The sequence below is a fragment of the Dermacentor andersoni genome, chromosome 6, assembly GCF_023375885.2.
Source record: "Dermacentor andersoni chromosome 6, qqDerAnde1_hic_scaffold, whole genome shotgun sequence".
In the NCBI taxonomy this organism is placed as follows: Eukaryota; Metazoa; Arthropoda; class Arachnida; order Ixodida; family Ixodidae; genus Dermacentor; species Dermacentor andersoni.
Window position 1 is genome coordinate 3,903,199 of NC_092819.1, and position 14,399 is coordinate 3,917,597.

Sequence of the window (14,399 nt, forward strand, 5' to 3'; positions counted from 1 at the left end):
TTGCCAGAAACTGACATCTGCCAAGGATTTCTACCATGCTGTTACTTTGCCAAAATTAATGAAAACAAACCCTCGTGTGTTCTGGAAATCGATAGTGCCAAGTAACAGTACAACTAACAGTTTAGTTGTTAATGACGTTGCAGTTTCAGATTCACTTATGATTGCTTCCGCTTTTAACACGTATTTTCATTCCGTGTTCACATAGGATAACTCTTCACTTCCACCTTTTAGCTGTGACACATACCCTCCTATTGAAGTCATCGTCGTCTCTAGTTCAGGTATTCTGCACATGATCCTCCATTTAGATGCTAAAAAAAGCTGCAGCCCAGATGACATACCCGATTCCTTCCTCGTTCACTACTCACTTTGGACAAGCAGATACCTCTCCGTTATCTTCCATAAATCATTATCCCCCGCCACAGTTCCCCAATCCTGGAAGCTTGCTAAGTTCACCCCCATATACAAATTCGGTAATGCTCAACTTCTGCAGAACTACAGACCCATTTCCTTAATTGCCCATTCGTGCAAGTTACTCGAACATCTAATTTTTAAACACATCACGGAATTTCTTGAAAGCCACAATATCCTATGTAATTATCAGCATGGTTTCTGTCGCAGATATAGCACTACTACCCAACTAACCGAATTCACGCACAATATTTGTCAGTCATTAGATTTAGGTGGACAGATTGATGGCATTTTTGTTGACTTACCCAAAGCTTTCGACACTGTCCCACACCCAAAACTCCTCTACAAGCTTAACTCCATATTAAATAACCCTTCTCTGGTTGGTTGGATACATAGCTTCCTAACCCAGCGTTCTCAGTCTGTGCACTTTAACGGCTCTATTTCCTATCCTGTCAGTGTTTCATCCGGCGTCCAACAAGGTTCCGTTTTAGGCCCGCTTCTTTTATTATTATATATTAATGACTTGCCGCATTGTGTGTCCATTAATATTTGTCTTTGCGCTGATGATTGCGTCCTCTATAATAATATTAACACACCAATGGATCATGACTTAATGACTCCTTTGCAAAATTTTGTAGGTGGTGCAAAGAATGGCAAACAAACTTTAATTTCTCTAAAACTGTTTTCATGTCCCTTTTCACATGCCCATCTCCATCACTTTTCAAGTACACTTTCCATGGTCAAGATTTTTAAAAAGTAACCGGATTTAAATATCTTGGTCTTAATTTCTTTCATGACATGTCATGGTCGAAACACATTGATATCGTATGTAACAAAGCTTTTAGACGCCTCGGTTACCTCCATCGTTCATTGCGTAAGGCTCCAAAGGATACCAAACTGCTGACGTATAAAACACTTATCCGCCCCACTCTTGATTATGGCTGCATTATATGGAATCCTCATAACAAATCCATTATTAAAAGATTAGAATCAGTCCAAAAGAAATCAGTGTGCTTCATTTTTCGCAACTATAGCCGAGATTTTTCCCCGTCTTCCCATTATACAGCTACAGCTCTTACAGTTCTTTCATCTCGCCGCCGCTTAGAATTCACAAAATTTTTACACGCGCTGGTTCATTCTGAGCACCTTGTTACACTAAATAATTATTTTAACTTTAGTCCACCTTCTATCACTAGGAGTTCTCATAATCTCAACCTAACCCCTTTCTTTTGCCGAACGGAGATAGATGTTCAAGCGCAGCTTCTTTCCATTGGCCATTGAGCTCTGGAATTCACTACCTGGAAGCATAGGCTCTTTACCTATGCAAGAATTTTCGAAAACCATTGCATTTACTTGATATTCAAATTTTTTTTGTGCCTGTATTTTGTTTTCTCGCTTTCCTTTTTTCTTCACTGCCCACTTCTGCAATAGCGTCACCGAGGCTGCAGTATGTGTAAATAAATAAATAAAATAAAGAAAGTAAGTTTTGCTAAAAGAGAGAAGCATCGATAGCGAAAGCACTGCATTAACAACTACATGAGCGTAGTTTTATCAGCTGTATAACTTGCAGTAAACATTCGCTTACTAATTACATTAACAAGCATGGTGACTGCACACACTGGCAAACATCAACAAACCTCACTCGATAACCACCGATACTCACTGCCACAAAGCTGGCGTGATGAAGAGTGCAGGCAGAGGGGAGCGAAAGCTTTGTCTGTGCACTGCTTCAATTTGCATCTCCAAAACTTGAGGTTATGCGACCTCCAGCATTAAACGCACGAGAATGCAGTGCACATGAAGCAACCAGCTATCTCGACTCGCCCACTTTTGCCCTCTGTACAATGCATGCTTGGGTGTGTTATCACGCAGCCCTCCACCGCGTGCGTGCAAGAGCAGACAACGTGCATCAAGCCCTCTGCACCCCACAGCATACGGCACACGGGGTGCTATAGGATATTTTTGCATTTATACGAAATGTGACGGTGAGAGAGCTTTGCATTTAGTGCTACAGTTAAACTTTTATATAAGGAACATCAATACAGTAAAACCTCGTTAAACCGTACCTACCTAAACAGCAGTTTCGTTTTACAAGAAGTAAAGTGATATCCCCAACTCAGCGGCCACTGAACATAATGCGTCCTGTATTCGTATAAACCGTACCAGCTTATTGCGTAAGTATAGAGTAACATGTAGTGTTTCTACTTTTTGTCGCGCAATCACAGGGGTGCGTCATCTCCATTGGGCAGCCCATCAGAACAACAAGCCTCGGAGATCAGAACAACGGCCTCCAAGCGCCCTGTGTGTTTGCTTGCGAAACCACATCAACATCAACATCATTTTGGCATCGTGCAAGCAAGGACTCGCATCCTGCTGAAGCTTGGATAAAAAACACCGGGTGCTCAGCATAGAAGAAAAATTGGACATCGTTCGTCCTATCGAATGTGGCACAAAGAAGATGGTGCTGACATGCGACAGGGATCTACCATTCACTACGGTGTGTGGCATTTGGAATGCAAAGAAGTTGCTCAGCAACGCTGCTGCGACTGCGAAAAGATGTTGCCAACGAGGTTTGTTGCCTATGTTGCCGAAGTGTCGCCTAACGACAGTGATGACAATGACACGAAAAGCAACAGCACAGGCGATTCAGGCCCGACAGTAGCAGAAGCTGCGTGTTACGTCAGCCTCATGAATGCAATCGTCACTACGAGGACAGCACTCCGCAATAAAAAAGGCGCCCCATAACTTCTGCAGCGCTACCGCACCCGTGCGTGGAGAATACGCAACGCCAACGAGAAATCTGCCATGCGAGTGTTTGCCGAGAAGAGGGGGCTGGCTGAAAAGCTGGTTCACAGCTTCAGTAAGTTTGAGGCCGCTGTCGTCACTGCAAGGCCACCGCGGCATCAAACGAAAACAACAGACTTTTGTCGCGCAAAGTGAGTAAATACTGCATGTTTTGTCCTTTTATCGCACTCTTTCCGAGTTCCGTTTTTGACAGGTAAGTGGGTGATCTTGCTCTATTTTGGTTAAGGAGTACTAAGGTTTAGTAGTACATACTTTTTCAGAGCTCCAGCCAACTACGGTTTAACGAAGTTTCACTGTATAATGAAATTCTCAATATAACAAAGTATTTAACATTTTATAACTTCTTGTCTGTTGAACACCTTATATTTTTAACCTCATTATAGTTAAGTGTATTTATAACAATTCTAATATAACGAAATTTCATGGCTGCCATGAGATGATGACTTGATGAGCGCTGCCTTCCCGTGAGGAGGAAAAGGGGAGCGAACTCGTGGTAGCGCGATGGCGGGGAAGGGAGTGGGGGCAGGTTGGTGCATTTCTGTAGCGCCGTCATGGCTGCACAGGCTGAGCGCATATGCAGCCCATGCACGCTGCTTTAGAAGTAACCTCCAGTGTGTTCAAAGACTGGGTTAGCTGAGATGGCTTGGCATCGTATGCTGTCTTCCCACACATTTAGTACTTGAGGGTGCGTAATCTCGAGTTTCAGAAATGGGTTGAAGCTAGAGGCAGACGAAGCGTATGCTCCCCGCTGCCGGCACCTTTCACGACAGCGTAGTCCCACTACAGGGGCAGAGTGGACGCAAAAGTGTGGCTGGCTTCACTTTGTATCGCCGATGTGAAGATATCACGACACGGCATGAAACAGACTCTCAAATTCAACAGAATGCCTTTTTTTTAAATTTAAATTTGCTTTTAAATACGGCAAATCTTGTGACCCCTTCCATGTAATCTGTCGCTGACTACACTCATTTGCATAAAAGATCAAATTTCAATGTATCTAAATTTTGATATAATGAAGCAAATTGCTGATTTTACAGACTTCGTTATACCGAAGTATAACTGTATATGGTTATTTGTGATTATCATTGTTACAGCCATATGAGGCAGGGATAATTTACTTTATAAAAACAAAAAGAAATACTAAATGGGAAGCTGATATTGAACTACCATATGTGGCACATAATGTATTGATATGGTGTTCTGCGCCGACACTGTACTCGTCAGTTATGACTTTTGAAATCGGGCGCAGCGCGCCGCGAACTTTCATGGGCCTTTAGCAGCCAAATTCAGACAGCTGCACTTTGGCAGCCACTCTCTGTCGCGCAGCACGCAATTTGAGCAGTGCATTGGCAAGCAACCGCACATAGTTCAACCATTTAATCATCTGCGCCTGCAGCAGTTTCCATTTATTCCCTTGGTATTCTTTCATGGTGTATGTGAAATTTTGTTATATATAAACGCACCTTATTATATTGAGGTTGAGACAATGTAGGGATGGCCTAGCGGTGATTATAGAACTCAGACCACTCTAGGAAAGGACTAGGCCATCAGCCCACGAACACAGACCGAGAATGAACTGTGCTTATAGAATCTTGAAGCAAACTCACGCAGTAGAGTGCCACTACTACCAGGTGTGGTGCAGCTGAACCAAGAAACATATAGGCACCCTATGGGGGCACTGCATACGAGCTAACATTGTAACAATGACGTGCTGCGGACAAGAAGTCATAAAAAGTTAAATACATCGCTTTGTAGAAAACTTTCTTGTATTGAAGTTTGCTATACCGAGGTTTAACTGCACAAAATACCTACAAGTGAGAAAAAAAAATGCCTACGTAGGATTTTGAAGAAGCCTTCGATAGAAGTATGTCCATGTCATGTAGTCCAAGCAGTCTTGTGTTGATCTGATGGTTCCGGCTACCACTTCAGCATTGACGTGGTCAGGCAAAACATGGAGCAAGCTGTAAATAAAAGACACTGTCACCATGATTTGAGCAAGTAAAACTCATGTGTCCAAGTGCCACAGCATTCCAATGAGCACCAACCTGACATCCGCACCAGGAAAATGATCCAAGAACATAAAAACAATAGTGCAGAAAATACGAGGGCAAATGAGAAAGTCTTTGCCCCCTATATCTTTGCTAGTCAAAACAAGGTACATACAGGTAATTACAAATATATGTACTATTATACGTACCTTACACTATTTTTCCACAGTCCCCCACACCGGTTCAGACATTTGTCCCATCAAAGCGCTAAATTTGAGATGCCCCTGTCGTCAGTGAACGACGCACGCTGCCTCCCTGAATGCTCATTGTCATGCAAGCCTTCATGGCCTTTTGCGAACTCCCACAGCCCCACCACGCACTTCTCGAAGTAGAACACCTTTCCCAAACGTGGGCTGCATTTCCCTGTGGATTTTAATGAGCGTTCGTCTCTTGCTCCATAGAAAACGAATCACACTTCGTTGTTCGTACGCCATGGACTTGTGAAGCACAATCGCCATCTTCAACAACTGAGAACAGCGCTGTGCTGCGCAGCCACCGGCAGATAAGGCTGGCCGGTCCAAAAAAGGTCCAGCACTGGGAATGGATATGTTGACTTCACATTTACAGTCGTAATTTGGCTAGAAAAGAAAAGGGGGGGGGGGGGCAAATACTTTCCGATTCACCCTCGTACTTCACCCCTTCAAGCATGTAACCAAAGAAAAAAAAGAAAAAGAAAAGAGAGAAAGGAAGAGACAGCATCACGGCTTCTAGTGCAATACTTTACTTAAGTTTCCCAAAATTTGGCAACACGTTAGACTTGAAGACAATAAAGTACGAGTGTGTGAATATATAAAAAATTATTGTATTTATAATATTTGGATTTGATTCTAAATTTTTCAAATGTTCGATGTGATATCGTCACGGGGAGGTGGAGGTTAGAGCATACAGATGGCTGGTTGTTTTCCCCCATAGTTCTCGTCTCCTGCTATCCGGTTTCACCGCATGGCCTGGTGCCCGCGGCAGTCGGTCTGGTTAAAGCGCAGTATGAGAAATGACACGAGTGTGGCTCTGCTAATGCCGCCTAACAGCAGGGTTACTTGGGCACGGAAGGGAGAAGGCTCTTCCTCTTTGGCTCGGTGTCGGCAAGTGGCGCGGACGTTCAGCGCGTGGGCTGATCTATGCTTCTGCGAGACCGTCTCGTGAAGCCTACCCATGGACGAACACGATCGTTTGAACGCGCCACTGTTCGCGTGAGCGTACGCGCGAACGACCAGGCGTTGGTTTCCAGCATGGGGCGAACATATTCGCTCGTTATCCGGTCGCGGTGAGTCGGACTTCCGCGATTTGTTTCGCGCTCATCGGCATATTTTGTGGGTAGTAAACGGCTAGCAGGCATTGGTCTATGAAAGGTGCAATAAATGCCCTTGTGATTGTTTGCGCTTCTGGGTTGTCTTTCCTTCGTCCCAAGAGGATGAGTGAGAATCCCACAGGGCACAGCCCACTCGTGTTCAGAGGGGTGGAAGGGCGACAGGAGAGAGCCATGCGGAGATGGCTGGAGAATAAGCATGCGGCAGCTGTTGGAGCAGTGGCTCATTGTGTAACGGTTCTAATTTTTCTCTTTCTTTTTTTTTTTTTCAAGGATTTCGCATTTCACTACCTTTCGGCTCAGACACCCAGCAGCCACACTTCACCATTATAACCGATCATGTGGCATTGGGGCATTGTAGTAACCGGGTTATTTCACCATGGAAAACATACAAAATTCGACAGTGCAGCAGCTTCTCATTGTTATAACTGATATATTGTTAAAACCTGTATCGTTATAAGTTGGTTCGACTGTATTACGTAATTGAATTATTTTCCACGTGTGCATATCACGGTATAAAGCTGCTTCTACCATTTCGACCTGCAACAGGCATTTGCGCGTATGTGGCGCTACAAGCGAGCAAGATAAATAATAAATGGAACAATATTATGGAATAAGGGCATGTAAGGAAGATGACACCCTCAGACATGTGCTACTAAATCGAAGTTACAACTAAGATGCTTTTCTTTACAGCTAACATGCAAAATCTCTCCTGTGAAGTCTAGGGTTTGACGAAAACTCATCTAGCGAGGAAAGAACATGGCTGAATAAACGTACACTCGCCAACTGAAAAAATTCAGAACAGAGACTGCCGTTTCGGCGCCCAACACGGGTGCCTTGTTCGCAATGAACGAATGCATGGTGGTCTTTATTATATACGCGTTGGTAGACGTAATGTACTTGCATACAACTCAGGAAGGGGTCCCCGTGTCCGATTTATCGTGTTAGTAGTAGATTGTACGCAGAATGATTCAAGGAGCAATCGGGATTATAATTTTTTCTCTCTTTCGATGATAGAAGCCGAATGCCAGTTAATACTATGTCCAGTCTTTTCGTGATGCTCTGCCAGGGCGCTGGAGACCGTGTGTCCTTTGGCTACATCATTGCGATGTTGCTGTAGCCTTCTTTTAGAGTTCCCCATCTCGCCTACGTAGTATGCATCGCAGTCCTGGCAAGGAATTTTGTAGATGACGCCCGGAAATTTTTCTTTTTCGAGGCGGTCTTTCACTCGGACGAGTTGTTGTTTTGGCTTGCTTGAAGGGACGTGGCAGATTTGTACATCATAATTTTTGAAAATTCTTGATATTGACTCGCTCACGCCTCGTGCATAGGGGAGAGACGCCCGTTTTCTTGTTCTTATCGGCCTTACAGGGAGTTCAGCTGCACGCTTTTCTTCAGTCTTCATAATCTGGCCGGGATAGCCATTGCTGACCAAATCCTGCGTCACTCTCTTCAACTCAGCTCTGCGAGCGTCAGTAGTCGAGCATAATCGGAATGCACGGCTGAACATTGTGGAGGCAACAGATCGTTCTTGTCCAAGGGGATGGGCCGAATCAAAGTGCAGATAGGACACACGGTCTGCAGCGTCCTGGCCGAGCATCACGAAAAGACTGGACATAGTATTAACTGGCATTCGGCATCTATCATCGTAAGAGAGAAAAAATTTATCATCCCGATTGCTCCTTGAATCATTCTGCATACAATCTGCTACTACACGATAAACCGGACACGGGGACCCCTCCCTGAGCTGTACACAAGCGCATTACGACTTCCAACGCGTATATAATAAAGACCACCATGCATTCGTTCATTGTGAACAAGGCACCCGTATTGGGCTCCGAAACATCAATCTCCGTTTTGAATTTTTTCAGTTGGCGAGTGTACGTTTATTCAGCCAAAATCTCTCCTGTATAACTGTGCCTTGAATCACATGAAAACTATTTACATTACAACCACAGAATCTGCTTTTCCGATTGTGCAGGGTAGCAAGAAAGGTTCCCCCTAATTCAAGTTATGTGTCAGTAGTTAACTACACGTCTTACGAGGTAGTTATAAAGTGGCACTGCATCAACAACTATGCTAAATGATGCACAACTGGGTATTTTCCAAGGCTTCTTGTTGATTCGGTGGCCTGCTTAAATGAGCTCCGTGCCACGCTACTATAAGCAATATCCAACTGCAGCACTAACGGCACGAATAACAACTGCAAAACAGCAGTACATTGCAGCCTACGACACTGAAGCAAAATGCAACAAAATAGCAAAAAGTGACGAAAACAGCAAATGAAAGAACAATGACATCGGCTATATTCATTGGCTATGGCTGCTCCATTGAGTACCAGAATGATCATGATATTGCACTTCAGGTTTGGCTTCAGTTGTACTAGTGAGGCAGCATCAACGAAATGAGGCTTTGGTTCTTACGCTTGCTTTGACGCAGGTTCAGTGCAATTTTCTGCTAAAATGCTGTTCTGGAACAGGATAGCGCAGAGGACTGCTCTTGACGCAATTTGTCACAACTGTTACTTTTCTAAATTAAGGAAAAGGAAGTAATAAGCCTTCAATGGAACTAAGAGTAAAAAGAGAAAAAAAAAAAAAAAGCAAAGACCAGAACTTGTTGCATCCAAAATTGTGTATAACTTATGTGCTATAGATCATGGTTCTGCAGCAACGCTGCATCACGCAGTAGTAATCTTTCAAAAGTATTGCCAGTATTGGATGTAAGAGGGCAATGCTCAAGAGACATTTACAAGCAAGTACAGGCAATGTTTTATGTCAGTGGGGTGGCTAATCTCAATGTGGTGGTGGTACTAATGACTTGGATCTCAGGGTTAGTGCAAAGCTTGACTTTACCTTGACTCCACGGGGAATGGCTCATAAAGAAACTTGTTGTAGAACTTCTTCTTGAGATCATGGACCAAAACCACAGCCACACCTTGATCATCAAACTGCGGCCTGCCAGCTCGACCAATCATTTGTAGGACATCTGCAGGAGCGTGACAACATCTACTACATGAGATGTTTATTAAAGCGCCACTAAAAGCAAATATTAAGTCAAGCTGAACTTGCTAAGTACTTGCCCAATGACGAAAGCACTCCTCAGTTAAATTCTATCACTATTCCTCAACCAATCGTTGCAAAAAGCACCCTTGTACTGTACTATAAGACAAAATAGAATGCTACTTGTCCAGTTCTATTTCACTTTTAGAAAAAATGGCTGTGGCTTAGCTAAGGTTAAGCCCAGGATGCGAAGCATACTAGCCTTTATTTTAGTTGTTGAACCACTGTTTAGCCTGGTGAACTGCTGTTGCTTGGCTATATTTGGTTCGGCTAGTAGAAGAAACAACTCATGCGTTACTCTGCTTCGCCTTCAAGAGTGGAACGCGACAGCGTTCCCGTCGACCCGCCAAGGGGTGTAAGACAATGGGTTACGGTGCAGCGACTACGCGCCCCGCATTGGACGCGGTGAGCGTCGAGCAACGCAGCGTTCGGCGCGGCAACGAAATGTGCGCCTGAGCAAGCGACGCACGCCTGAGCCTTAGAAACAGCTCGTTTCTAAGGCAACACCGCATTCACTAGAGGCGCTTTTGTACCGCTTCGAAGCATCGTACTCGGGGCTCAGTGGTAGCGTCTCCGTCTCACACTCCGGAGACCCTGGTTCGATTCCCACCCAGCCCATCTTGCAAGAGTTGAGCCAAAGCCACCTAGCACAGCTGCTTATATACCGCCGCGACGCCGCGAGCGACGGCGCGAGTTGGAGCCCCGTTTCTCCTCTGTCGTGACGTCACGGTGTCACGTGGTATTCAAGGCGACACCGCCGCGCCTGAGGAGCTGGGTTGAGCTCTAGTAATATGCTTCGCATAAAAAATAACTCATTGGCTTTACCCTTGACAACAACGTGGACGGTCGAAAGGTTTCATTTTCGCCCGACCCTGCGCCGCCCACGCTTTTGCATTTCAGTAGTTTTGTTATCGTGTGGTGCTGTGCTAGTTTTGCTGGCTCACGAAACTTGCACAAACTGCAACTAGCAGAGAATTCAACTTCCGTGTGATGTCGCGGGATGCCCTGTCTACCCCTGTTGACCAACAAGCAGCTGCAGCGGCGAATCCACCGCTCCGTCTTGGCTTGGTACCACCGTTTGTCGGGTGCTGTTTTACTCACCGACAGCAGCAAAGGGTGGTGATGGTGTATGCAACGTCACCACTGCCCTGGTTGGATGGCAGGGGATTTGAATCTTGAAAAAGGTATTCGGACCCTACAGATGCAATTTTCTCGTAAACTAAGTCTTTTCATGGCATGAAACAAGCGTTGCAAGGTTTCTGGAATGATAATTAAATAGCCCATGTTGACTTAGTATTTGTATTTAGTGTCCCTTTAAACCTGAATCCTTTTGTCAAGCCTTTACAGAAGGCTAAGCTCAAGCTTGAAAGTAACAACACAGCAGAAATAGTGTTTCTAAATACAGTTAAACTTCAATGCAACAAATTGGTAAAATTGGTAAACTCGGTACTTACTTCATCATATCGAAATTTTCTTGCACTGACGTTTGTCCTTTTATGCAAATAAGTACCATCTGACCAATTTTCTTAGCCAGAAGTAATTTGAACAACACACATTGGCATTTTATCATGCAGACATGAATGTTTTCCCATAAACATATAAATCATGTGGATCCCACGCGCTCTGCGATCTGATGTAAGCGAGGCTTTCTGTGCTGTTTGCTTTAATTGACGATATTTAATGATGATGCTGACGCTGAATGTTTAATTTCTTCAGCATTAAGTGCAATATGAGAGTGGCGAGTTGATGCTAAATGTTACCGTGTGTTCACCACTGCTGCTTGTCTGCATAGTACACAGAACACGCAGTGAGACATGTTGGCTTGAGGTATTGCCGTGCGCCATTGTTCATAACCTCTGAGAGGTTTAGCATTGTCATTGCCTCACATGGCACATTGCGTTGTGGTAGAAGTGTTAAACATTAATGGAATTATGTGGCTGTACACACCAAAACCACAATCGGATATGAGGCACTCTGTAGTGGTGGGCCCAGGATTGATTTTAACCCCCTTGGGGTTATCTAACGTGCACATAAATCTAAGTGCTCAAGCGTTTTTTGTATTTCACCCCAGTTGAAATGTGGCTGCCATAGTCAGGATTGAACTCGCAACCTTGAGCAATGCCGCAGCCCCAAAACTACTGCAGTAGGCACAGAAGTGTTGATTTGACATGCAGCCACTTCTGTAGTGCTGCTTAGACACTGCACTGCTTTAATGCGGCTTTGCATCTGTGGGCCCTGCATTTGACAAATTTGCATGGTGTTTATTTTTCAGAAATGGCAGAAGTGTACCATACCCTTGAACGTAATTTTATTAATATTTAACTTAGCATAAACATTAATAGTATTTTAACTTAATATCCCCCTCCTTTTCTTTTAATCTATTGTTATCTATTACTGTGGACGGAGGGCTGGCAGGTGGACTTGCTCACATGTTTTCCCCTTTCTGCACAACCTCACGCACCATCCACAGTTATTGTTTTTATATGTGCAAATAATAATAATAATAATAATAATAATAATAATAATAATAATAATAATAATAATACAGTTTGCAACTGGCTGTAGTGGCGCTATAGAAAAAGATGAATAAACAGAGCAGGTTGGCACTGCGAGGAGAAGAAGTTGAAACAATGAGTAGCTCTTTGTCACGTTTCTTCGCGTCTCGTTAGTTTAATATATTTTGGTGCCGAAAACCTCTGTGCGGACTCGTTACCTTCATCGCACATCTCCAAGGCCCTTCTACTCCACCGCTTCGCGCTGCGAGCGGCGAGGAATGACTGGATAATGCATCGTTCATGATCGGCATGGAGACTAGACATTTATCAAGAGCTAATTGGATGGATTGCCTCAAGATCAAGCAGTCGGCTCGACAAGCACCGAATACGAAGATTCTGCAGGAAGCACAGTTGCTACTTACAGATCCTACCATGGACAAGCCCAAGCTTTCAGGTATTTTTGACCGTCTATCTGTTAGCAACAAAGAGCTCGCGAAACTTAACAATGCACTCGAAGAGCACATTGCCGACGATGAGCTCAACGCAGAATATGTAACTGCTGCACAACAACGATCAAGCTATCAGCATGCTTGCCGAGATTCGGTGCAAGATCGATGCTTTGTGACATGTGGACAGTACAGCGGAGTTAGCTCCTCAGAATGCAACCCCGACAGTTCCTGACACTATGCCCAGAATTGGCCCAAGGCTACCGAATCTTGATATGCCGACATTTATAGGTGACATTCACAAATGGGCACCTGTCTGGGAGCAGTTCGAGCAGACTGTCCATCTCAACAACGCTATATTGACAACGATGAAGTTTTGCTATTTACGCCATTATCTTGCCGGGGAAGCAGCAGTGGCCATTGCCGGTTTACCGACTTCTGAAGCTTGCTACTCAGATGCCGTAGAACTTCTCAAAGAACGTTTTGGCGATCGTCAAAGGATATTGCAGCACCACCTGACAGCCCTGACAGCGCTTCGCCATCTACCTCATGTAAAGTCCGGAAGCGACGCACGCAGCCTCAGGCAGCTGTATGATGCCGCGCAACTAAATATCAGCTGTCTGACTGCACTAAACAAACCCACTCACAGTTTCTCTGCAATGCTGATAGATATTCTACAGAAGGCATTGCCATACGAGATCGTTCTTGCATATACGTGAGGAAAGCGGAGTCAGACTTTACGTCAACATGGGCCGGATACAAACCTCTCAGAGCCAGCACTGGCAACTGCAACATCGGAAGCTGAGTTAAAAGAGCTGCTCATGTTCACACGTGTTGAGTTAGAAAGTCGAGAGCAGTGAAACACATCGTCACAACGATTTGTCGATGACCTAGCTGAGAGAACTCGAGGGAGCAGCACTGCTTCCATATTGCACAGTGCATCATACAGCTGGAGCGAGTGTTTCTTCTGTCGATCTAAGAAGCACGGTACATGCGCCTGCGACGCCAACCTATCTCTCGTTTCCAAAAAAGAGAAGCTAGCTAAGGATAACCACTGTTATAGATGTACATCACGAGGTCGCCAGGCACGGCCTTGCCATGTCAAACTCAGGTGCTCAGCTTGTCACAGGAGACACACCTCGAGTATGTGTGACCCGAACTACAGAAAGAAAGGTACTACAGCAGAAACTTCGAGACCAGCGGTGGCTTCAGGTAGCACAGCAGGGATAGTCTCGTCGCAATCAGTAATGCTTTGCGACAGAGATTCCACAAATGCTTGTGCAAAGACGGACAGAGAAGTGTACCTGCAGACTTTTCGCGCTTTTGTCGTTAAAAATAACAGGTCCAGATACATCAGAGGGATTATGGATGGAGGCAGTCAGAGATCATTTGTCACAGAAGATGTGGCTGTAAAACTAGAACTGCAGGTACTGGGAGAAACCAGAATTTCATTCAACACGTTTAGCAACACATCCCCAAGTTCTTCCGAAACATGAAAGGTTGTTGAAGTACCACTGCGTAGTCAGCAATGTTCTGACATCCATATTGTTCAAGCAATTATAGTTCCAGTTATCTGTCACGACAATGCTGCGCCGACAGCTGATAACTTCATTCGGAAGCTGCGATGTGAGGGCAAATTTCTTGCTGACGAGAAGAATTTTCTTGAAGCGGATACTGAGAATGGCCTCAAATTGTTGATTGGAGCTGACCATCTTTGGGAAATCATGACGGGAGAACTTGCAAGGAGCATAGAAATTCCAGGCCTGGTCGCGATCAACACGGCATTCGGATGGACACTGCAAGGACCGAGTCGCCAAAAAGCCTTTCTTGAC

At 44.7% G+C, this 14,399-nt stretch overlaps 1 protein-coding gene across 2 annotated transcripts in view; it reads right to left on the reverse strand.

The window, feature by feature from the left end:
* LOC126521606 (activating signal cointegrator 1 complex subunit 3-like) overlaps positions 1–14,399 on the reverse strand; it is a 414,950-nt gene that overhangs the window by 104,784 nt on the left and 295,767 nt on the right. For both annotated transcript variants that reach the window (XM_055065750.2, XM_055065751.2), the window contains 2 exons: positions 9,420–9,552; positions 5,049–5,174 (listed from right to left, as the gene is read on the reverse strand). In XM_055065750.2, the coding sequence (XP_054921725.1) occupies positions 5,049–5,174; positions 9,420–9,552 (259 nt within the window). The remainder of the gene's footprint in view (positions 1–5,048; positions 5,175–9,419; positions 9,553–14,399) is intronic.